Consider the following 22257-nt stretch of genomic DNA (forward strand, 5'->3'; position numbering starts at 1 on the left):
AGAGCCTGGCACGCCTGAGCACAACGTTTGCAGTGCTGTTTGGGCGCGTCTGCGCCGTAACGCGCATTGCCTAAAACCAAGTCATTTTTGATAGCTCTTTTCGGTCGAATTGCATTCTTTGCAGCCTCTGTGGCTTTCTGGGACATCCGGCTGTGTTTCGTTGGGCATTTGACTTCGACAAAGAACAATGCTTTCTGCACGGCACTGCCTTTTCCAACTACCATGACGGTGTAGATGCCCGCGGGACAGCCGCAAAAGATGCCGCGATGTCGGGATACCGAATTCGTAAAGAGTTGCCACCGCAGTTGACATAGTTGCCCGGCACGCGTCTGAATCGCCAGCTCCCGTACGCGCCTTGTGACGGTTGCCAAAGCCGCAAACTCAAACAGCCCGATCGGTAGGAGTTCCTTCCGCAACGCACAGCCTATCGCCTATAATGCGGGTATAGACATTTGACATGGGTGTTTCGCCATCCCATGAGCCTTTGTAATGAAACTGTTTTGCCATCGAACCCAGTTTTACAAGGACTTTCATAGCCAATCGTGGACTATTTTTCGACCAGTCGGCCTCTCTGTACGCCAAAATGGATTGTAACGGTAGCAAGTGTTTTGTAGGACGAGTTGGCGTTACCCAGGGTTTCCGTCCGGGTTTCGGGGACCAAAGGGGTCTTTCGATTAGGCGGCTTCGCAACCTTGATCAACGCCCTGCTAGGTGCGGTACTTTGTTGTGATCCGAGGGCTAGTACGGGTATATGGTCAGCGTTTCCTCGTATCGCAAAGAGCCCTTGGTCCCAATTGTAGCACAAACACTAGCTCACCAAAGTGTCATGCTCCCAAACTATTGGGCTCGAAGAATAATAACTTTTACACGAAGACAACGATAAGGGAAGTCGAGGGAGGAGAGATATAATTTCAAAGAAAAAAAGACGTAGAACGGAAACGATCGGTGATGTGCAGTGCTGGGGTCGAATCAGTTCTATCCTAATTAATCGACGTTCGAAAACGTTCAGACACTGACCTACTTCCCTTCTGCATTCAGATGATGATAGAAGGGTAAGGCGTTGACAACTCCAACCACGCTCTTGGATTTCTTGTTACTCTTTTTCCAATTGCTTATTGGTGACAAGTGTTGAGGGGAGCCAGAAGTAGTAGGAAAGCTGCCTCGATGCAGGCCGGCGCCATTTTGTGTCCCCCCTGTTCTTTTCTCTCCGCGCATTTGCAAGTTGCCAAATCGGGTAACAAAACGACGTACAATTGTTTCGCTCTCACACAATGCCAATTTCCCCGGACCACATGGTCTCGAAAATTGTTTATTCTCGATGTACAATTCTGGAAGATGCTGGGTTTCGGGGTTTTCTGCATGTTTCGATGGCTTTGTGGGGCGTGTCGCCGTCTCTTCGATGTCTTTTGACCTGCGTGCAATTGTGGTGTTGGAGATATCATGATTTGAGCTTTATCGAGTTGTCGTGGACATTGCAGCTTGTCAAATTTCAACGGAGTCTATTTTGCCCAGCTGTGGGCTGTACGGTCTCTAGAGCTGCGTCTGTCAGTATTTGTAAGTCCTTTTTGGAGCAAACGATGAATCTGCTCTCCTCAAGTCAATTTGTGCAGTGCGGGTTGGTATGCTTGCGTTTCGCGGTTCGCTTCCAGGTACTGAAAGCCACTTTTCGATTTGCACAAGACTGACTTACGATACAAAAATTCAACATGCCGTTACCTGACCGGAGAATACATGCTCTGAACTATCTGTACAGTTTGATGTTTTGATGTTGAGATCTTTTGTACTTTGACTGGCTAGAAGTCGAAACGCAACCAAGACGATCTGCTGATGATACAAAAAAGATTGCAGAGTGGTGGTGGATCATCTTCTAGGAAGTATGAGGTTGGACGTAACAGCAATTTGGTCTGATCATTCCACATCGACAGTCTTTAGTGATGTAGAACTGACCCGTAAACAAATAACCGAATTGCCAGTATAAAAAGAGTAGGCACGATTAGGTCATGGGCACCGGAGCGGCTTCAGTAGTTTTTACACACACTAGGGCTAAAGGTAGACAAGCCGGAACATGTCACAAGTGCAAAGGTATTAGCTGGCTGGACTCCTGCATAACGGAGTCAGAATGGCGGTGCCCGAAGGACGGAAGGCTTACGCACGAACGCCAACTACGATTGCAGCCAAAACTTTAAGTGGTGTTGTCGGGCTGAGAGACACGTCTGCATCGGACATAGGGCCACCCGGTTACCTTGCTAACTTCGGAAAACCCGCGATGACACGGACTCGAGTCCGACAGCTGTGTGATGGAAAATGTGGAGGAAAAGCGGCGAGGCATGACCGCATAGCTCCCAAGGCTCATCACGAAAGACAGAGAAATTGAGAGACGCTTCACATGCCAGTACAGATATCAAGGTTCGTTTTGAGATTGCCAGAGTTTTACACCATCATTCCATATTGGCTCCAGAAACCGGGATGGATTGGCGCAGATATTGAGTTTCTTCGAAAGAGAAACGGAAAACTCCGGCCAATATTGGTGGATGTGCACCCTTGAAGCAAGCACAAAGCCCAGGCCGTTCTTCGTCGCTGCTTCTTCTTTCTTCTCGAACCGAGTGTAGTTGGCGTACCGGCAACAGTTCGTCGCCGCAGCGGTTCTGGGGGAGATAGCGCCCACCCGGCTCCTCGAGTTTGCCGGGGTCCCGGGGATTTTTGTTCCATGCTTCCAAAAGCAGGAGGACCCAACCAAAACGGGGGATTTTTTTTTCTTGGGCAATCCACTTGGCTTGTTTTTTAAGGTTTAATGAGCCACTTAAATAAATGATTCTGACGGGGCCCCCATGTCGACAACCCCAGCGACCCCCAGGCCCGCAGCTGCCGAAGAACAACACTGGCCAAGTGCCGTCTCACTGGTCTAGAGTTCCAATGGTACTTCCTGCACGGAGCCGTTCTCCACTCCGGCCGACTCGAGGTCGCACCACGGCTGGGATGGGTGAGAGAGGAAGGGAGGGGGTTAGCCTTTTCCACCCGTTCATTTCGTAGTCGCTCCCCCTCCAGGTCCTTCTCCTCAAAGACAACGCCAGGTCGCTTAGCGTGTGCCGGCTGTCTACCTCTTTTCGGCCTTATCATGTCGTGACACCTCAACTCTTGCACTGCTAACATTAGCATCTGCCCAAGCCCAAACATTCGCAGCCATGGGTCTCGGTGTTCTCGAGTCCAAGACCTTGGACCATGTGCCGGGTAAGTCGTCCCAAGCGCATGCGCCTTCGCTCTCCTGATACCCGCTCTGGCCTGCTGTCATCCCATCGCTGACGCCGACCGCCAATACTGCAGGGACGACGCGCTACTTCGATGATCCCAACCGTCCACAGGCTGCGAACAATGCCCACCATGGTTTGAAAGTCGACTCGAGCGGCGAAGTGCCCATCATACTTGTGAGCCACCTACAGCACGGTGTCGCGACGTGCGCATCATCGCTGACCGCGTCTCTACCAGATCCCCCAACCCTCCGACGACCCAAACGACCCCCTCAACTGGCCTTTGTGGAAGCGAGACCTCATCACCTTCGTCCTATCCATCACAGCCATCTTTGCGACTGCCCTTGGCCCTATTCTCGCCGCCAACACCGTGACGATCGCTCTGCTCTTCCGAACCAGCTTCACACACATCGCTCTTCTGACCGGATACTTCCTCCTTGGGGTTGGCGGCGCCGCCATCTTTTTCGTGCCCTCTGCGCGTGTCTGGGGCAAACGCCATCTCTTCATCGTCGGAACATGCATCCTCATTGCCTCCTCTGCCTGGGCCGGCGCCGTCGGCACCAGCTACAACTCGCTCTTGGGCGCCCGAATCGTCCAGGGCATCGGTTGCACCCCGTTCGAGACCCTCGTGAACGCTGCCGTTGGTGACCTGTACTTCGTCCACCAGCGCGGCTCGCGCATGGCATTTACAAACTTGGCCGTGTTCGGTGGCGCCTTCTTCACGCCGATCGTCGTCGGTAAGATCACACATAGCATCGGCTGGTGGTGGACGTTTTACTTCGAGGCCATTTTCTGCGCCGTCATGCTTCCCGCCGTCTTCTTTTTCTGCCCCGAGACGTCCTACCGCCGGGACGCCGCGCTCAACACCGACATGGTCGCCGAAACCATCGAACTCGTCAACAAGCCTGGGTCCTTCACCGAAGCCCCCGGCAGCAGCCCCAGCGACGACCGCGAGAAATTGACCGCCGGCTCATCGACGAACGCACCCGACCGGGAGGCCACCCGAGGAGCGCATACCCCGAAGAAGACCTTTGTTCAGTCGCTCGCCCTCTTTGACGGCCGCAAGACGGACGAGAGCTACTGGAAGCTTCTTCTGCGTCCCTTTCCATTGTTCGTCCAACCCGCCTTCCTGTGGGGGTGTTTGATCCAGGGCACAATGATTGGTTGGACCGTCTTCATTGGTGTCATTGTTGCCGCCATCTTCTTGGGGCCGCCTTACTACTGGAACGAAGTCAATGCCGGGTACGCCTATGTAGGTGCTTTCGTAGGAGCCCTCGTCGGGTTCATCGTTGCCGGCGTCTTCGCCGACTGGAGTGCCAAGTTCATGACTCGCCGCAACGGCGGCATCTACGAGCCCGAGTTCCGCATCGTCATGGTGCTCCCCATGTTCATCATTGGCTGCATGGGCCTGTACGGCTTCGCCATCACTTCCGCTGGCCTCACCACTAGGCAATACCACTACAGCGTCCCGCTTGTCTTTTTCGGTCTCGAGGTCGCTGGCATGGTCATCGGTGCTGTCGCCAGCTCCCTGTACATCGTCGACGCTTACCGCGAACTCGCCATTGAGGGCTTCACCATCATGATCATCTTCAAGAATATCTTCAGTTTCGGTCTGACGTACAGCGCGTACGACTGGATCATTGCGGGTGGCATCAAGAACACCATGATCGCCATCTCAAGCATCCAGGTGGTGGTCTGCGCTTTGAGCATCCCCATGTGTAAGTTTCAGGCCCGACTGTCAACGGGCACGGTTGGACTAACGCGTCATTCAGACATCTACGGCAAGCGAGTCCGCGCTTATTTCCACCAGCACGATTTGCTCAAGCTGACCGGGTTGCGATGAAGCATCGTTTCGTTCTTTACCTAATTACTCCATCTCGAGGGCTTGTTTGGAATCACTGCCCTTCACTCATCAAGACGAGGCGGTATAAGGGGGCAGTACTCTGCGCATTGTTCTGTCCCGACAGAAGGGACATATACCCCGCCATTGGGCGTTGCAGTAGACCCATGCCATAGTCCCATCAATAGTTAATACTTAGTTTTGTTTCACCCAATTGCGAACCGTCTGATATCTTGACTTGATGTAGTGGCCAGAGATATCGAAGCGAACACAGTTGCGTCGACTCGCGCATCTCTCCAAAAGGAACAGACTCTAGAAATCAGGCCACCACCTCCTCCACCACCACCCGCCGCATCCGAGTGAGCAGCAGCACATCGCTGCTATTGCGGCCACTGGCGTCGCGAACGGGCGCCCAGGCTACGCGTCGAGGCCTCCCCTCTTTCTGAATAAACTCGGCCTCCTCGGCGTCGTGATTGGAGGGGGGTTGCTGGAAGCCCAGAAGAAAGAACCACCGCGGCCATGGCGGTGGACGTTCTTGCGGGCGACGGCGAGGCGGAAAGTATAGGGAGGGGAACGAGGGCGGGCACTCTCGTCTCGGCGTTTTTTGGTCTTTTTGTCTCTTGTCCTTCCGTATTCGCTCCGTCGAGCTGCTCTGCCGCGGAGCCCGGCTGCGCTCGCATCTCGAGCGGCACGGCTGGGACTCGCCGAGGGGGTTCCGGTATCAAAGAGTTGCTTCGGCCTGGAGATGGGTTCGCGCGCAGTCTAATCACTTTGTGGAACCTGCGCAGCATCATCTGGTGTAGTGGTGAGGCTCTTCCATGTATCTAGTCGTAAACGTCCACTTCGTCTAGGGATGACCGAGTTACCGGATTGGGTTGACGGCACGTATGCGCAATGCCCCTACTTGGCCCACATCTGGCAAAAAGGTCCAGCACTCCAAGGTCCCTTGGCATCCCCGTATCTCACGTGTAAGAGGTCCAAGATGAGTGGAAGAGGGTGGATGCGTGTCCTGATGTGTCTGTATTCGTCTCAATAAAAATGCAAATATAACTTGGCTTGTATGGTGGGTATATGTCCGATATATCGTGATAAGCTAGGTTTTTTTCTCATGGCATCTTCAACAAAATCAAAACAAGGGCCCCCGTCCAGAAATCTCACAACGCTTGCTGACCATTCCATTCATACACGTCATGGCGAGACAACATCAGCCGGTCAGCTTCCTCCACCAGCTACTCCGCGGCGTCGCCGTTGCGTCGGAGAACATGGCCTGTCGCCGCCGCTCGTCGCTGCCTTCCGACCCGCCGCCGCCGACGCCTCCGCTACCGCCCCGTATCTGCGCTCGCGCTCCTCACGGCGGGCCCTGCGGCGGCGATCCTCGGCCTCATCGGCGGTGCCGTCTTCGTACTTGGCTCTGCGCCGACGCTCGCGCCGCTCGCGACGCGCTTCGTCCTCGGTCTGCGGTACGGCGTCGGTTTGTCCGCCGTCCTCCGGGGGCGGACCCGCATCGGAGTGCTCCTTGACCCATGATGAGGTTCCGGAGTGGGGCCAAACCGGCCTCGCCTCCTCATCGCGTCGGTAGCGGTGGTGCGATGATTGCAGCGCTTCGTCACCCGACTCCCGGGTGGACCGCCTTCGACTGCCACGGTGGCGGACTTCTTCTCCATCTGTCGCTTCCCCGGTCGCACGAGCGGCGCGTCGAGCTTCTCGCCTGGCCCTTCGAGCTTCTTCGTCTTCAGTTCCGCCAACATCGCGGGCGCGCCGGCGTTCTTCACGTGCTGCTCGTCTAGCCTCCGCGTCTGCCTCGGCGGCGGCAGCAGCAGCCTCACGTTCCTTGCGGCGTCGTCGCCGCTCGGCCCGCTCAGCCTCTCGGTCGTCGGCCGCTCTCCTGTCTTCTTCGTCACGTTGGCGGGCTGCGCGTCGTTCTGCGCGTCTCGCCTCCTTTTCCTCTTGCTTCCGCGCCTCGGCGTCTTCTTCTTCCCTTCGGCGGCGACGCTCACGCCTGGCCTCTTCCTTGGCGGCGCGACGTGCCTCATCGGCTTCCGGGTCGATAATCTCGGCCTCGGCATCCCTTGCAGCACGTCGTGCACGACGGGCAGCACGGCGAGCCTCCTGGTCCATGTCGGTCATTGCTGACGGGTCAGCGTCTTCGGCATCACCAGAGGAGCCTTTGCGGCGTTCGCGCCTACTGTCGTCATCGGTCGCGTATGTGTGACGCCTTCGCAATGGGTCCGGACGCTCCGTCTTGGGAGTTCGGAGGCCACTGAATAACCCACCGAGGCCCTTCTTGGCACTCGAGTTGGACCGTTTCATGGGTGGTGGCTCCGAAGGGCCGTCGGCATCCACCATCACAATGTCGTCATCTTTGGGATATCTGGATCGTCGGCGAGAGGACTTGGGGGGGCTGGCATCTTCTCCATCACCATTCGCCCCGACCATTACAATGTCATCGTCGTCGGCAGGAGCATGCTTGCGTCGTCTGCTTGGTTTGTCGACGCCAAGGACTTTGGCAGCTTTAGAAGACATCGGGGGCGCATTCTCTGAGGGTGGTGATACCAAGCCGGTAGGGTCAACAGAGTGACGGCGTGACGGCCGGCCACTGGATCCGTGACGCCGGTCCCGGGTTGAGGTCGTCCGGGAAATAGGAGGGGTGCTGAACATGGACGTGAGCTTTGGCCGTGCAGGCGCCGGCGTCTCCATGTCTTTCTCGGCGCGGTCGCCTTTACCAGAGCTGGAGCCCTTGGACGAGCTTTTGCCTTCTTCTTTGTCGCCAGTCGTGTGTTTCCTCTCACGTCTCTCAGACTTATGCTTGGACTTTCGATCCCTCTCGCGGTCGCGGTCGCGGCCACGCTCACGCTCACGTTCTCTGTCCTTTTCGCGAGGTGCCGAGGCCGACCACATGCCCCACGATGAACCTTCGCGGCTGATCTTGGCCCGGTCTTTTTTGCTTGATTTTGTCTCCGGGGAGGCGGCAACAGCTCCTCTTCAGCGGTGGGCTCTTCAGGCGCGGGGACTTCAGGTACGGCCGGGGGTGGTGGAGGAGCAGGCGGAGGAGGGACGTCCTCAGCAAGAAGGTCCTTTTCCCTGTTCTTTTTGCTCTTTTTCTTCTTCTTCTCCACTGGCATTTCAATCACTTCGATGATCTCGTTCTCGTCCTCATCAGCTGGGAAAGCTCCTGGGGGTTCCGAAGACTTGTTCTCGTCAGCTGGTTCCTCGACATCGACTAACGGTGGTTCCTCGACAGGAGGCGGCGGTGGCGGCGGCGGCGCAAGCCCAGCTTCAGCACGCTTCTTCTCCTTCTTGAGCCGTTTCCTCTCTTCCTTTGACAACGCGACCGGCGGAGGCGGAGGCGGCGGAACGGGATCCTCGGGAACAGGTTCCTCCTCTGGGGTTGGGTCCTCTGGTGGCGGTTCCTCGGGCGCAAGTTCCTCAACAACAGGGGCTGGTTCGTCTTCTGGCGGCGGCGTCGGTTCAAATGCTTTTAATCTGTCAGTAATCTTCGTTCCTTTGCCCTTACGAGCCATAGACGTTTGCATCCAGGTCGGGGCATCGCTGTTTATGGCGGATGAGGTAGTCGTGTCATTCCAGCCGAAATTCGCACCTTCTTGAGCTAGAGTGAAGATGAGTCAGCTTTGTCATATTTGTTGACATTCAAAGTGACGAGGTGACAAGGCGTCTCATTTCAAGGTCTCGGTGAGACTTGGTGTAGTGGTGTGCAGGGAGACTGGGGCCGTGCCCGAGGCCACATACCTTTCTTAGACTTCTTAGTGCCAACGCCCCAGAAGCTGAACGCATCGTTGGACGGCTTGGGTTCCGGTGCCGGGGGTGGCGGAGGAGGATCGGGTTCTGCAGGTTCCGGGTCGGCCAGGAGCTCTTCCACTTGCTCTTCAGTAAGCTCGATGTCGGGCAGGTCATCATCGTTGCCAATCTCCGGAACTGGCTCGGGGTCTTCGTCCTTGTCCTTGTCCTTATCCTTGCTCTTTTTGTCCTTCTTCTCCTTCTTGTCCTTCTTCTCCTTCTCCTTCTCTTTTTCCTTCTCTTTTTCCTTGGACTTGGACTTGGACTTGGACTCCTTCTCCGTCTTGGAACTCTTCTTCGACTTCTTCTCCGCAGCCTCGGCCTCCTCTCGTTCACGCGCTGCCTGTTCCTCGGCCTCCTTGGCCGCTTGCTCTTCAGCTTCTTTCGCAAATCGCTCCTCTTCCTCGATACGGGCGGCCTCTTCTGCTTCGGCGGCGGCGGCAGCGGCGGCTTCTGCAGCAGCTTGATCTGCGGCGCGTTGATCGACGGACTCCTTCAGTTGATCGTAGACGGCCTGGTCTTTCTTGGTCAATTTGCCCTTCTTGAGCTTCTTGGCCTCCAGAGCAGCGAACTGTTCTTCTTCGTCGGCGATCTTGGCGGCCTGTTCCTCTTCGAATCGAGCCTTCTCGGCAGCCTCAGCGGCCTCGGCAACAGCAGCCTCTTCCGCTTCTCGAGCAAGACGCTCCTCCTCTTCCTTAGCTGCTTCTTCGGCTGCAGCGGCTGCAGCGTCTTCCTCTTCTTTGGCTTTGCGCGCAGCTTCTTCTTTCTCGGCCTTCTTCTTCTCCTTTTCGAGCTTCTTGAGCTCCTTCTCGCTTAACTTGGGTTCTTTTTTAGACTTCTCCTTTTCCTTGTCTTTGTCCTTGTCCTTGTCTTTGGACTTGGACTTGGAAGAGGTCAAGTCGCCCCAAAAGCTGGATTTGTCTTTCTCAGGTTCTGGTTCTGCTTCAGGCTCAGTCATGTCCAATGTGGGAGGGGTGGGAGCTGGCGGTGGAGGGTCGGCGAGTATGTCCTTACGATTCTTAGACTTCTTTTTCGAGGATCCCCAGGCGGCCCAATCGTCATCTTCGCCTTTGTCTCTGGTCTCCTCGACGGAATCCGGTTGTACGGAATCCATATTGGGCTCTTCGTCCATGACTTCCACGGGTTGGTTCTTGGATTTGTCCTTCTTTTTCTTGGACGACGATGTCCCCCAAATGTCGTCCGCTGGCTCCTCAATCGCATCAGGCTTTACTGAGGCAACTTCGGCGTCGGCTCCCTTCTTCTTCTTGTCCTTCTTGCCGATGTTCCAGGAGCTGAAAAAGTCATCTCCATCAAGGGGGTCGGAAATGTCGGGCACAGCGGGAGGAGCTTCCTCGGCAGGGGTGGCCTCGTCTTCTTCCCCGCCGAACTCAACCAAGGCCATGGCGTCCTTCTTCTTTTTCTTCTTTTCTGACTTGCTCGACGTCAAGTCGTCGTCCTCGGTCGGTTCTGCCTTCGGGTCTTCTGCAGGCGGGGTCTCTTTGCTCTTCTTCTTCTTCTCCTTCTCTTTGTCCTTATCCTTGTCCTTATCCTTGTCCTTGTCCTTCTTGGAAGATAGACCCCAGATGCCCCATGAGTCTTCCTTGGGCTTTTCAGCTTCGGCCTCTTTCTTCTTCTTCTTATCCTTCTTCGAAGAAACAGCGCCCCAGAAGTCGTCATCGTCCTTTTTCTCTGGCTCCGGCTCCGCTTCCGCAGCTGGTGGATCCGGTACGGGTTCAGGCTCAGGGTCAGGATCTGCCGACTTGCTCTTTTTTTTCTTGTCTTTCTTGGTAGAGAGGCCAAAGCTCGCCCAGTCATCCTCTGCGGACGGTTCCGGCTCTGGCTCGGCAGCAGGAGGATCTGGAGCAGGTTCAGGGACCGGCTCGGGCTCAGGCTCAGGTTCAGCACTCTTGCCCTTCTTCTTCTTCTTGTCCTTCTTGGAAGACCCCAGGCTGGTCCAAAAGTCATCTTCCGCTGGTTTCTCAGGTTCCGGCTCTGGTTCGGGCTCTGGTTCCGCCACTGGCTCCGGTTCGGGCTCAGGCTCCTTGGGAGGTTCAGGATCGGCAAGAAGCCCCTTCTTCTTCTTCTTGTCCTTCTTCGAGGTTGTGGTGGTGAAGCCCCAGGGGTCGTCTTTCTTTTCCGGCTCCGGTTCAGGCTCAGGAGCAGGTGGCGGTGGTGGAGGGACCGGTTCGGGCTCGGGTTCAGATTTGCCCTTCTTCTTCTTTTTGCTCTTGGTCGTTACACCCCATCCGAAGTCATCTACTGCGGCCGCTGCCTTGGCCGCTTCTGCCGCTTTTGCTGCCTCCTCTGCCTCGGCTGCCTCCTTCGCTGCTTGCTCTTCGGCTTCTTTCGCGAGCCGCTCCTCTTCCTCGATGCGAGCGGCCTCTTCTGCTTCAGCGGCGGCGGCAGCAGCGGCCTCGGCTTCGGCGGCAGCAGCGGCTTCGGCAGCGGCAGCTTCGGCGGCAGCGGCCTCGGCGGCAGCCATCTCCCTCATCTTCTTCTTCTTCTGCGATTTGGTCATACCGGCAAAAGGATCTACTTCAACTTTCGGCGGCTCCGGTTCGGGCTCGGGCTCGGGCTCTGGTTCCGGCTCTGGTTCCGGCTCAGGCGCTGGAGGTGGATCTGGCTCTTTGGGTGGTTCGAGGTCGAGAAGGCCCTTCTTCTTCTTCTTGTCCTTCTTACTCGCCGATGTTCCCCAACTCCAAGGATCCGCTTCGGTAGCTGGTGGGTCGGGCGCGGGCTCGGGGACCGGTTCAGGTTCTGGGATCGCCGCCGGTTCCTCTTTCTTCTTCTTCTTACCCAAGCCCCAGGTATCCCAGATGTCGTCCTGTTTGGTCTCTTCTTTGGGCGGTTCGGGTTCAGGGTCCTTCTTGCCCTTTTTCTTAGTTGTGGTACCCCATGAACCCCATGGGTCGTCAGCAGGGGTTTCTACCTTGGGCGGTTCTTCTTTCTCCTCTTCCGCAGGCTCGCCCCAAATGCTGGCCTTCTTCTTCTTCTTATCTTTCTTCGACGTTGCGGTAGCGAAGCCCCAGGGATCATCTTTCTTCTCCTCTTCCTTTGGCGGTTCTGGTGCCGGCTCCGGGTCGGCTGCCGTTTCTTCGCCGAAGCTGAACCCGAGTGTTGTGCTCTTCTTCTTCGACTTTGCACTGCTGATGCCCCAGGGATTTGAATCGACCTCTTCCTTCGCCTCTGCTGGCGTGTTCGCGGCTGCATTCTTGTTAGCCCCGGACCAATCCCACGTGCTCCCTAAACCCGTGCCTGATGTCCAGTTTGTACCCCAGGCGCCAAAACCTGACTTCTTGGTGTCCGTTGAGCCAAAATTGATGTCAAGCGTGCCGTTGCCGCCTCCGCCTGTATCATCTAATTTGATCTCGTCGAAGGAATCCAGGTTGGGTGCCGGGATAGTTGGTGGTTCGTCGTCCTTCTTACCCTTCTTCTTACTTTTCGCGGTTGCGAAACCCCAGTCGTCATCCAGAGGTGGATCGTCAGCCGGTGGTGGGGTCTCCTTGTCGCCTCCATCGCCGTCGCCCGCAGCACCACCATCGTTGCCCGCATCGCCGCTCTTGTCGCCTCCGTCGCCGGCACCTTCATCTTCTTTCTTGGCGCCATCGTCGTCGTTACCGTTGTTGTTGTTAGCGGCCGGGGCCTTGGCTGGCGCCTTCTTCTTCTTCTTCGCCGCCTGCATGAAGCCTTCCTCAGAGCCAAAGTCGATGAGGAAATTGTGCGTGGGATCCTGAAAAATGGCGTCGCCGCCACGCCGTTCTCGCTTGCCCGTGCTTGAAGTCTGGGGCCGCGTGAAGAATGAAAAGTCAGAGGGTGGCCGACTCGCAAAACCGCCGGTATCTGTCGGATCCATAACTTGTTCGAGAGAATCGGACGGTTCAGAGGGCGGGTTGAAGCGTCGCAACCATCGCGGACCGCATTCCGGTGCTTTCAGTGGGCTCGAGATACCACATGTGGTTTTGAGGGGTTGGTGATGGGATGAAACCTAGGGATGTCAGCGGATCAGCCTAGCTCGGTAGTTCATCTGAAGGCGGTGGTGTTAGTGGAATGGGGGGCGAGGCGGCGTCATGCCCCTCACTTCCCCCAGTCCCCCAAGGAGACTTTCCCGGCCATCCTCTGCGTCGAACGGCAGCCGTTAGGCCTGGGACGAGCGCGCTGAGGCGTCAAGGCTGGAACGGCACTGGCGCGCACAAAATTCCAGAGAAAGTAGGAATTGGAGAAAAGGATGACGGCAGACGAAAAAGTCTCGGGTCGTACCTGGAGATGGTGTGAAGCAGATTCCCAGGCGCGCGCGATCATGCGCAAACGAATACGCACGTCGGACTCATCCCACCCAGTCGTCGATGGTTGGGTCGTCGTCCTCCATCCATATGCGCCTTCTGCCCACCCTAAAGGGGAGAACGTCGAAACCGCGGCCGCAGCCATTTTGGGAAGTAGAGCTCGTGTTACGGCAGCTGGGCGTGAGAATCATGGAAGCTATGTCGGTTCGAAGAGAGGAACGACTGAAGGCTGAATGCTGATTGTGGGAAAGTTTTCGTCGTCGTCGTCGCCGTCGGGTTCGTTGTTCGTCGTCGTAAGAAGGGTATCGAGAGGGGAAGCGGATTCGCGCGCACGCGAGGTCGTCAGGTCAAAGGAAGGTGTCGATGAAACGAGAGACGGTGTGATTGTGCGAGGGGAGACCGGGCGATATAAGGTGCCTCTTGTGGCTCTGTATCAGTACTACGTAGGCGAACTGAGACAGAGGTGGTGCAAGTCAGTAAAAAGGTGACTGCGCGTGGAGTGAAAGATGTAATTGCGCAGGCTGGGGCGTAAAGGTGGGATGGCCGATTCGGGTGGCCATGAAAGGGACGGAAAACCACTTTACGCTAGGTACGCAGCGCGCAAGGGACCTGGGGGAGGGGAGGCGAGGGGACCTTCAGGGTAAGGTAAGGTAAACGGATGGCAGCAGGGAAGAAGTCAATGAATGACGGATAAGATATGGAATGGCAGGGCAGAGCGAAATAGCGTACTATGTAGACTTGCCTCTCTCTCTGTGTTGGTGCATCCGGGCTTCCCTCGATTAATTATGTTCCTGGTTCCCTGTCGAGAATTGCCGGGGAATTGGACGATAACGGGCCAGGTTCAAGCGATGGACAGGGATGCAGCTTTGGGTGTCGCCGCCCGTCTGGTGCTGTCCGGCTCACAAAGTACAGCGGGCACGCAGGCGTCTGATGGCCGGGGAACCGATCCTAGAGCTGTTCACGAAAAAGTCAACCAGCCGTCCGACCTTTTGTACCCATCCCAGAGATGCAAGCCGTCTCTGGCCCCCTTTTTGATATCCGACTTAAATCTCCCTGGCTGAGGTGAGGTTGAACCAGACAGGCAAAGAACGGAGCAATAGGAACGCTGGAGGCGACCCGGAAAAAAAGATTCTTACAAGCCACTTTCTGCACAGGGAGCCAATGGCCCGGCGCGTCGTCGCTGGATCGCCGCGGCGAGGCGAGTTGATGGATGGTGGTGTTGCAGACCGCCAAATATCTTGCAGGAGTCAGGCAGGCAACGTCCACCTGCAGCTGGCAAGGCAATTCGTCCCCTTCGACGTCGGGTTATGCTTGGCTCGTTAGACCGCGAGCTGAGCGAATGGCTCGTCGGTGCTTGGGATCGGTCGAGGACGTGATTCGAGCAGTGGCTGGCGTGTCAACAGAGTCGTCTTTCGTTTCGTCGTTGAGCTTTGCCCGGCAGGTTGGAAGGTAATTGGCCGAGGTCGAGAGAAAGAGAGAGTTGTGCCTATCGAGGCAGCACACTCCCTCCCGTCGACGGTCGGTCGGTGTTCCTTCTTCGGCTTCCCGTTCAGAAATCTCGTCTCGTCTCGTCTTGCTTCTTCAAGAGCGCCGCCTCGTTGTGTAACACGGCGACAAAAGGGTAATTGATAGGAACAAGTTAGAGAAACATGGGCCGAGGCCGCGTCTTGTATACAAAACAGATGTACACAAAAAAGAGCCAACAATGGAGTGAGTATGTCGAGGTATGTTACAGACAGAGCACAACAGGTCAAAGGGTGAGGTAGGGCAGGTCGGAGGAATAGTTATGGATGTTGATGCTGGATGAGGTACGGATAGGTCCATGTCTATGCAATCCATCCACCCAGCCTTTTCATCCTATCACGTCCAGTCCAAAGGCCTGAGGACTCCCAGTCGTTGCTCCTCAGTCGCCGACTCCGCTGCATGCGTGTAATGTACTACCTATAGTACCTCTCCGCGTCAACAGCAAGAGATCTGGAGCAGCATGGCGGGCCATGATAGACTATGGAAGGAGACTGGAGAGGAGGAGGTGCCAGGGTCGGCAAAAGCGCAGCACCGCTTCTCGTCCCGTCAGAGGGTGTTGACCCCTGGCAGCTCGGCCAGTGATGAGGGGGCGGTTTCGGCGTTTCATTGGCCGAGCCAGTGTGATATGGGCCAAGCCAACCCCTGCAAGTGCCGTCTTTCGACTCGATTCACACCACCGTGACCCTCCCCTCCTCTTCAGCCTGCCGCCCAGGTGATGCCATTTCTCCAGGATCCCGTCCGCTCTAAGTGGGCATTCGGGCAGCACACGCAATGACACACACACACACACAGGCATACACGCACCACCCGATGCGGGAAGGGAACGGGAGGGCCTAGAAGAGGTCAGGAGGTGTTAAGTGCTCGATTGCTCGCTAGATTTTTTCAAGACAAGTTGCTGTAATAAACTTGTCTGCTAAGTGCATTCGTTATCTTGACAGATAATAACTTGGGTGGAACGGCTTCAAACATGCCATGAGCTTCCCAGAGAGATCCAGGTGAGAGAAACCAAGCCCGACAGAACGACCTTGAAGCAAACCGCCCTTGCCGCTAGCACCTGTAAACCAAAATACCGCCTTCCCCTTCCATGCCTACCACACTGGGTGTCGCCTCTTTCACACTGCTGTACCTCCAGGCTGCGTACGGGATTGCCTTCATTACTTTGGTTAGCGTTCCGGGAAGGCACATGTATCCGCACCCTACCGAAGTAACCAAGAAAAGAAAGAAAACGGACCAGTTGTCGCTGGGCTCCGGTTCCTAGACTAGTAGCAAGACCCTACGCACCTCTTTTCATTCCTCTTCCCTGCACCGTAAAGTCACTACTAAACAACGTAGTTCCTTGCGTCTTCGCTGTCGTTACACACACGTTTCCATCTCGGTACCGCGGTCTTCCATGTTGTCCATGATGACGCGCTGCTGTCATCCACATCCAAGCTCAACCTCGTCCCGTAGCGCAAAGGGGGAAGGAGAGAGAGAGAAGGAAAAAAAAATTGGCTCGTCGACGACCACATCCTGCCAAAGAATAGTGTTTGTGCTGTGTGTATCACATCCATCACATCCCCTGCCAGAGCCCTTATCCGGCAATGCCCGGACGCCCATGTCCTCCTCGGAGTTGATCTCATCTTGTCTGCTCTATCCTGTCTTGCGGTCTGCTGGTCGACATCCGTCTCGTTCGCTAAAGCGCTCACTGACAAAGGTACACATGCCCGTCCAGCCACTCTTTGCTCACCCATGTGCTCCACACAACACCAACCACGCCAAGCAGGAAAAATTGGGAAGGGAGCTCCCTCTCACGTCGCCTCCAGATCAAAGTCCTGCGAGGTGGTGTACAGGCACATCGTTACCTTATTGATGACAGGCAGGCTCGGCCATGCATCCGAGTCTGAAGGGCAACGCGTGAAATGCAGATGCAAAACGCCGGCAGGGAAGGGGGGAAGCGGCAACACCATGCTCATCATCCACGCCCACTGCCACTATGGTACAATCTCTCCGTCTCAACTGAATCCTCCATGTGTCTGGATCGTCGTGCCGGGAGCGGGATAGATCACAGGGAGGGCGATGGAAAACCCACCGTCAGTCATGGAGACGTTGCCATGCGGTTGATGGCTCGGCCAGCCTCTTAGCATCGATGCACCAGTGCACCTACCGACGCACCAGACCAGGACATGAGGTATCGATACATTGCCGACTGGGCAGCCATGCGCCTGCTAGCAAGGTACGACGTCTGCTGGGCGTGGTATTCGCAACCTGTGCGCACCACGAGGACTGCCAGCCCGTCTTCCCACCACCCCGGAGCCCTATCTGGCATCTGTACGATGGCCGATGTCCGTCCAGTCATCTCGGGCCAGCGCCAGCAGCCCGCATCTCAACGAGTGTGTTCGCAGGCTTCTGGCGACACCTGCCAGGCGGCGGCGCATCGGGAACTAACATGCCCTTCATGCACATCCCAAGTCTGGCCCTGCCTGAGAGATGCGACTGCACGCCTCTACTGGATCGTCTCGTCTGCATGTCCCACCTCCAGCAGCGCATGGCGCATCCCAACCCACTTATTCCACGAGCATCACCCAAATGGGTATGGCGTCTCCTTCACCGCTTCAACATCTCAAACCACATCGGGGCGAATTCGCACCAACCAGCCACGCCGGATCATCGTGTCTGGGCCTTGAACTTTGGATGCCGCATGTTTTTATTGCCTCTCTTCGTTGTCAGTGGAGAGAATTAAGGCGGGTGAGACTATGCGGTCACTAACATGGAACATGTCAGTTTGGATGCCCGGCATGACGCAGGCAGAGACGAAAGAAAACAATGGGTTTATGCCATTTTGGAAGACCAGAGGAGCGATGAGCATGCGGTAAAACGATGCATACGACTGAGAGTAGCGCTCACGCGTCCATTTACGACCTCATTCAACGGATTGCCAGCCCCAAAAAAAAAACTTTTTTCCAGCATCAGCCTACTGTTGCAGAGATGTCGGTCGGTGGAGGTTCCTCTGACGGACTCTCAGCATCTCGTGGTGCTTTCTAGCGGTCAGACCTGAAGCGGCAACAATTGGCCACCCGGTCCACGATGTTTGATCAGGTTGAAATTATGGGTCGATGGGGAGGACAACGCAGTACGATGGAGGATGACTGATTGGCAGGTTTGATCAGTCGCAGAGCCGACTCCATCGGCACCGGAATTTTGTCGACTCAATTCGAACCGCTTCCTGGGTCCAAACCGCCAGAGTGTTTGTCAGTCGAATGCCGGGCATCGAGTCATCCACCGTGCCGCCGATGGTATTCTCCGACAAAAGCAATGCAAATGTAGGTCGCTCTGGCTGTTAGCTTGTTGTCCATTGAGCAATGGGTGGCCAGAGCCATCGTGCGATGGCCCTGTGATGTGGATGGCAAGTCGTTGATCCAATACTTGTTGCTAGGCGGTCCCCAGATTACGGACGTCTTCAGCCAAGCCGAGGCCCTGCATCAACGATCAACAGGAGCTCGGTGAGACCACATCCTTCTGCTGCGGCCATGTCTCAAGTCGCGTGACGTTGCTTCAATACACGCCAAACAACATCAACAACACCCGTCCTCTAGGAGAAAGAGGCCGAGAGGCTGAAGGACCCAAAGCCAGGGTTCGACTCGGGATGAGCCCAAAGGCCCATGTTCGGATTTCTATGGACCGTTCCGCTTCCGGCCGGAGCGTATACTGCCCGCTGAGAAAGACGACCCTGCATCCCGAAGTCAAGTGCGATGCACTGCACGTCCCGTTGAGCGATGATAGCAGATATCTACCCGTGCTCGCTTCCCCGGTGAGGTGGTCAGCATCAGCCACCGCCACCACACCGACAGCGGTTCTCGCCCAGGGCGCAGTCCGGCTGTCCCCCAGCCCAGGGTGCAAGATCGGATTCTCTCATATCCCGGGGTTGCGCCTCAGCTGGAGCTTACCCAGGAGACTGGCTCCGAGGCACTGGCTCCTCCACCAGGGGTTAATAATAGTATCATCGCCCGTTTCACCTTCTCCCATTGTTCTCAACATCGAGTGTCAAGTTGCAGCAAACAACAAGAATCCGCGCTTGTCAGACTGATAAGCAACGATATCCAATATCCCAGGCAAAGTCCCGACCAATAACCTGGCAGATCAAGCCATTCTTTCTTACACCTGTTGCTAGATTCGGTAAAGCTGTCATTCGTGTATGCTAACCTCCGACGCCAAAAATCCTTCGAGTGACGTCGGTTCGTTTGCTGTTTGCTTGACGTTTGCTCGGGCAAGGCCCATGCGACACCGACTCAGCATCAGGTGCATCCTGTCTCTTTGGTTGGGGGATGGCCCCTCTCCGGAGAACAGACCATCAGACGAAACAAAAGATGACCGACCCCTCCAGCGTTACTCTGTCTACTAAGATTTCCGTTCTATGGGAGGACGCAGTTCACGTATGACAAGGTTCTCTGCTTTCCCACACGCCTTCCAGACACAGGACACGCGGATCCTCGCTGATCCTGAACCGGCAGGGAACCAAGCTGACTTGATCTTGACCTTTGGGACGCATTACACTCTACTAGTTATCCAGCACCATCGCCGTTGGCAACGTGTTTTGCTGACGATTCGGATTCCTCACATCGCGCCGCTCTCGTCGTTCTCGGAGTCGACGGACAAACCTCTGCCAACCTAGCAAGCGACGTCGCAAACCCCTCTCTCCCTCCTCCGCCGAAGTCCGCCGGCACGGAAGCCCGTCACGATGCCCGCCCACCACAACCTCACGATCCGTATCCCGTTGCCCAGTATGCTCCCAGCGGAAGCCGTCATCGAAATGCTGCAATCCCAGTCCCCCGTCATCCGCCATCAGCCGCTGGTGACGCGCTACGAAAGAGTGCCCGTCCCGCTCAAGAGCGTCGTCGACGACGACTGGTTCCTCGAGACGGGCTTCAAGATCGCCTCGTACAAGATTTACGAAAAGGTCACCGTCGCCCCCGGCGTCAAGACGGAGATCAGCTTCCCCGCGGTGTTGCAGAACATCCCCAACGGGCTGCGGTCCCGGGCCAAGGCGCCTGCCGGCGTCCGCGTCTGGTCCGAGTGGCTCGTCGTGCCGCGGCCCGAGGAGCGGTGGCCCGGAGAGCACAGCGCCGGGAAGCTCGGCGGCTACGTCGAGGGGGACTATGACCTTGTTGAGACTACGCGGGTCGAAACAAGCCGGATGCTGATGCCCCTCGTCAAGGGGCAGATGGAGAGCGCGCATCGCGACATGATGAGCAAGATGCTCGACGAGGTTGCGCAGAGGGTCGGCCGGGACAAGATGTAGGCGGGTCCGGGCGAGGCGGACACACACAAAACTGGTAGCAGGCGTTTTCATCTTTCTTCTTTTTTTTCTTTCCAGAATGACTCTAGATACCACGGTTGTTGCTCGTTCCAGCGGTACCATTATGCTTTCCGAGTCTTGGCAAAGGTGCTCAAATATAACTCATGTTTTTTCTCCCACGTCATCATTGCCTTGTTTCTCCCTCTCTCCCTCTCCTTGCCCCGCGGAACACTGCCGCAGTGCGCCCTTCTGCCCCTTCCTCAGATGGTGTAGACGAGCTTCCCGGCGCTGACCTTGCCCTCCTTCAACTCCTTGAGGCCGACGACGACGCCGTCGAGGCCGCTGCCGCCCTGGTTCTTGACGACGCGGATGGGCTTGAGCTTGCCGTCGGCCAGCAGGCCGCGGCTCAACTCCCAGAACATCTTGCCGAACTCGTAGTTTTCGGGGACGGCGTCTCTCTTGCCTGCGGGGGTGTTAGCGGCCTGGCGAGGAAATCACTGCCGAGGGGGGGGGGGAGGGTTGACGCATCACGACACGGCGGAACCACCAACGGAATTGAGAAGGGGGCAGGGACGGGGACGGGGAGGACTCACCAAAGTACCCAAACTCCTCGCCAAAGACGGTGTAGTACAGGCTCATCTTGACCTCGACCTTGGGGTTGGCCTCCTGCACGACCTTCTGGTCGACCGGCAGCAGCGTGCCGATGACGCCGCCCTTGGAGCTCGACAGCGCCTTGGCGACGAGGACGGCGGACTCGGCGGTGGACTGGCAGTCCCACGCCAGCGTGAGCGCGTCGCCGGTGTGCCGGCGGATGTCCTCGGCGACCGTCGGCGACTTGTAGTCGAACACCTCGCTGGCGCCCAGGGACTTGAGGTAGTCAAAGTTGTGCGGCGACGAGGTCGCGAGCACCTTGTACCCGGACAGCTTGGCGTACTGGATGCCCGAGATGCCCATGGCGGTGCTGCCGCCGTAGATGAGGATCGTGGCCGAGGGGTCGGTGGTCGGCGAGGTCGGGAGGGGGAGGCCGAGGGTCTGGTAGAGGCCTTGGCCCTGCGCGTGCGGTTCCGTGTCAGTCTTGTTCCGGGGGAGTGGACGAGGGGCTGGGAGGGGGGGGGGGGGGGGGGTTACGTACGACCGTCGTGACGGCGATGCCGAGCGTCGCGGCCTCCTCGTCGGAGATGTTGTCCGGCGTCTTGATCTGCAAGTCGCCCTTGACGGCAATGTACTTTGCAAAAGCGCCGTCAATCTCTCTCAGAGCGTTCCTATCCGTGCTTGTCAGCGACCTTTGTCCTTTTCTTTTCCGTCTCCTCCCTCCGACACCACACAGACAGGCGGCGCGACTCACGATCCGTTGACGGGCCCGCAGATGCGGTCCCCCTTCTTGAAGTCCTTGGTCACGCCCTTGCCGACCTCCTCGACGACGCCCGCGTAGTCGCAGCCGACCCAGATGCCGACGCACCCGGCCTTGTCGGCGAGGTCGACGTGCTTCCAGTCCGTCGGGTTGATGGCCACGGCCGTCGTCTTGACCAGGATGTAGTCGTCGGCCGGGAGGGCCGGCACCGGCGCGTCGACGACCTTTGCGACGCCCGCCGCGACCGTCTTGACTGCCTGGTTCTGCGCCATTGCTGTGTCTGTTTTTGCTTTTTGGGGGGTTGGCGGATAGCTAATGTAAGTAGTTAGTGTTTCGTGCGTGTGCTGGGCGGAGGGGTATCAAGAAGCTACGGGTCCAAACTGAATTGCAAGTGTCGCAATAGCTTCAAAGCCGAGGACTTGCTCTGCCTTTATGTACCACCCGCGTCGGCATTACAGAAAGCTCCCCTCCTCCGGGCCAGAGACCAATAACCCCTCCCTCCTCCCATCGTCACCACTCGGCCCCTAGCTTACAAATGCTTGGGTGTGGGTGTGTGTGGTGTGGTCTGGGGCCGGCGGTATGGTTATCCACACCAGTTGCATGCCAACAGTACGCCTCCCGTGAATCTTCCCACATCATAGACCTTTTTCCACAGAGTCCTAGCCGCCCCGCACGGTAGAGCTATGTGGCGGACCCAGGCACCGTTCCTGGCAAGGTTTTCCGTGCCGCCCTTGTTGTGTCCCCCCCCCCCCCCCCCCCCCCCCCGCCCGTCCCTAAAGAAAGGCGGTCGAGCAACGTGTGGAAAGGGCATGTTGCCAATTCCAACCCCGAGGGACTGAGGAGGGGGTGGGTGGTTGTTTGTCACACGGAGCCTCTGGAAATCCGGGGCTTGGGACGACACCCCTCTTTCGGCGCCGGGGGTCCGGAGCTCCTGCTTACGGACGTGGTTT

General features: G+C 57.0%; 4 protein-coding genes across 4 annotated transcripts; 2 read left to right on the plus strand and 2 right to left on the minus strand.

The window, feature by feature from the left end:
* Positions 1 to 3182: 3182 nt before the first annotated feature.
* Positions 3183 to 5088, plus strand: ColSpa_00234 (protein HOL1; the record flags this gene model as incomplete). The annotated part of the gene is made up of 4 exons (XM_049266446.1): positions 3183 to 3228; positions 3322 to 3422; positions 3484 to 4963; positions 5018 to 5088. 4 exons carry the CDS (start codon positions 3183 to 3185, stop codon positions 5086 to 5088), a joined length of 1698 nt encoding a protein of 565 aa, XP_049122403.1.
* Positions 5089 to 6297: 1209 nt separating this feature from the next.
* On the minus strand, positions 6298 to 13305 carry ColSpa_00235 (uncharacterized protein; the record flags this gene model as incomplete). Its single annotated transcript, XM_049266447.1, has 4 exons — positions 6298 to 8029; positions 8059 to 8692; positions 8833 to 12298; positions 13138 to 13305. The coding sequence occupies 4 exons, from the start codon at positions 13303 to 13305 to the stop codon at positions 6298 to 6300; spliced, it is 6000 nt and encodes a 1999-aa protein (XP_049122404.1).
* Positions 13306 to 19398: 6093 nt separating this feature from the next.
* On the plus strand, positions 19399 to 19959 carry ColSpa_00236 (uncharacterized protein; the record flags this gene model as incomplete). The annotated part of the gene is made up of 1 exon (XM_049266448.1): positions 19399 to 19959. One exon carries the CDS (start codon positions 19399 to 19401, stop codon positions 19957 to 19959), a length of 561 nt encoding a protein of 186 aa, XP_049122405.1.
* Positions 19960 to 20216: 257 nt separating this feature from the next.
* Positions 20217 to 21579, minus strand: ColSpa_00237 (protein TOXD; the record flags this gene model as incomplete). Its single annotated transcript, XM_049266449.1, has 4 exons — positions 20217 to 20419; positions 20550 to 21006; positions 21089 to 21239; positions 21302 to 21579. The coding sequence occupies 4 exons, from the start codon at positions 21577 to 21579 to the stop codon at positions 20217 to 20219; spliced, it is 1089 nt and encodes a 362-aa protein (XP_049122406.1).
* Positions 21580 to 22257: the final 678 nt, after the last annotated feature.

This window comes from Colletotrichum spaethianum (assembly GCF_022836535.1).
Source record: "Colletotrichum spaethianum MAFF 239500 DNA, contig01, whole genome shotgun sequence".
Taxonomy (NCBI): domain Eukaryota; kingdom Fungi; phylum Ascomycota; class Sordariomycetes; order Glomerellales; family Glomerellaceae; genus Colletotrichum; species Colletotrichum spaethianum.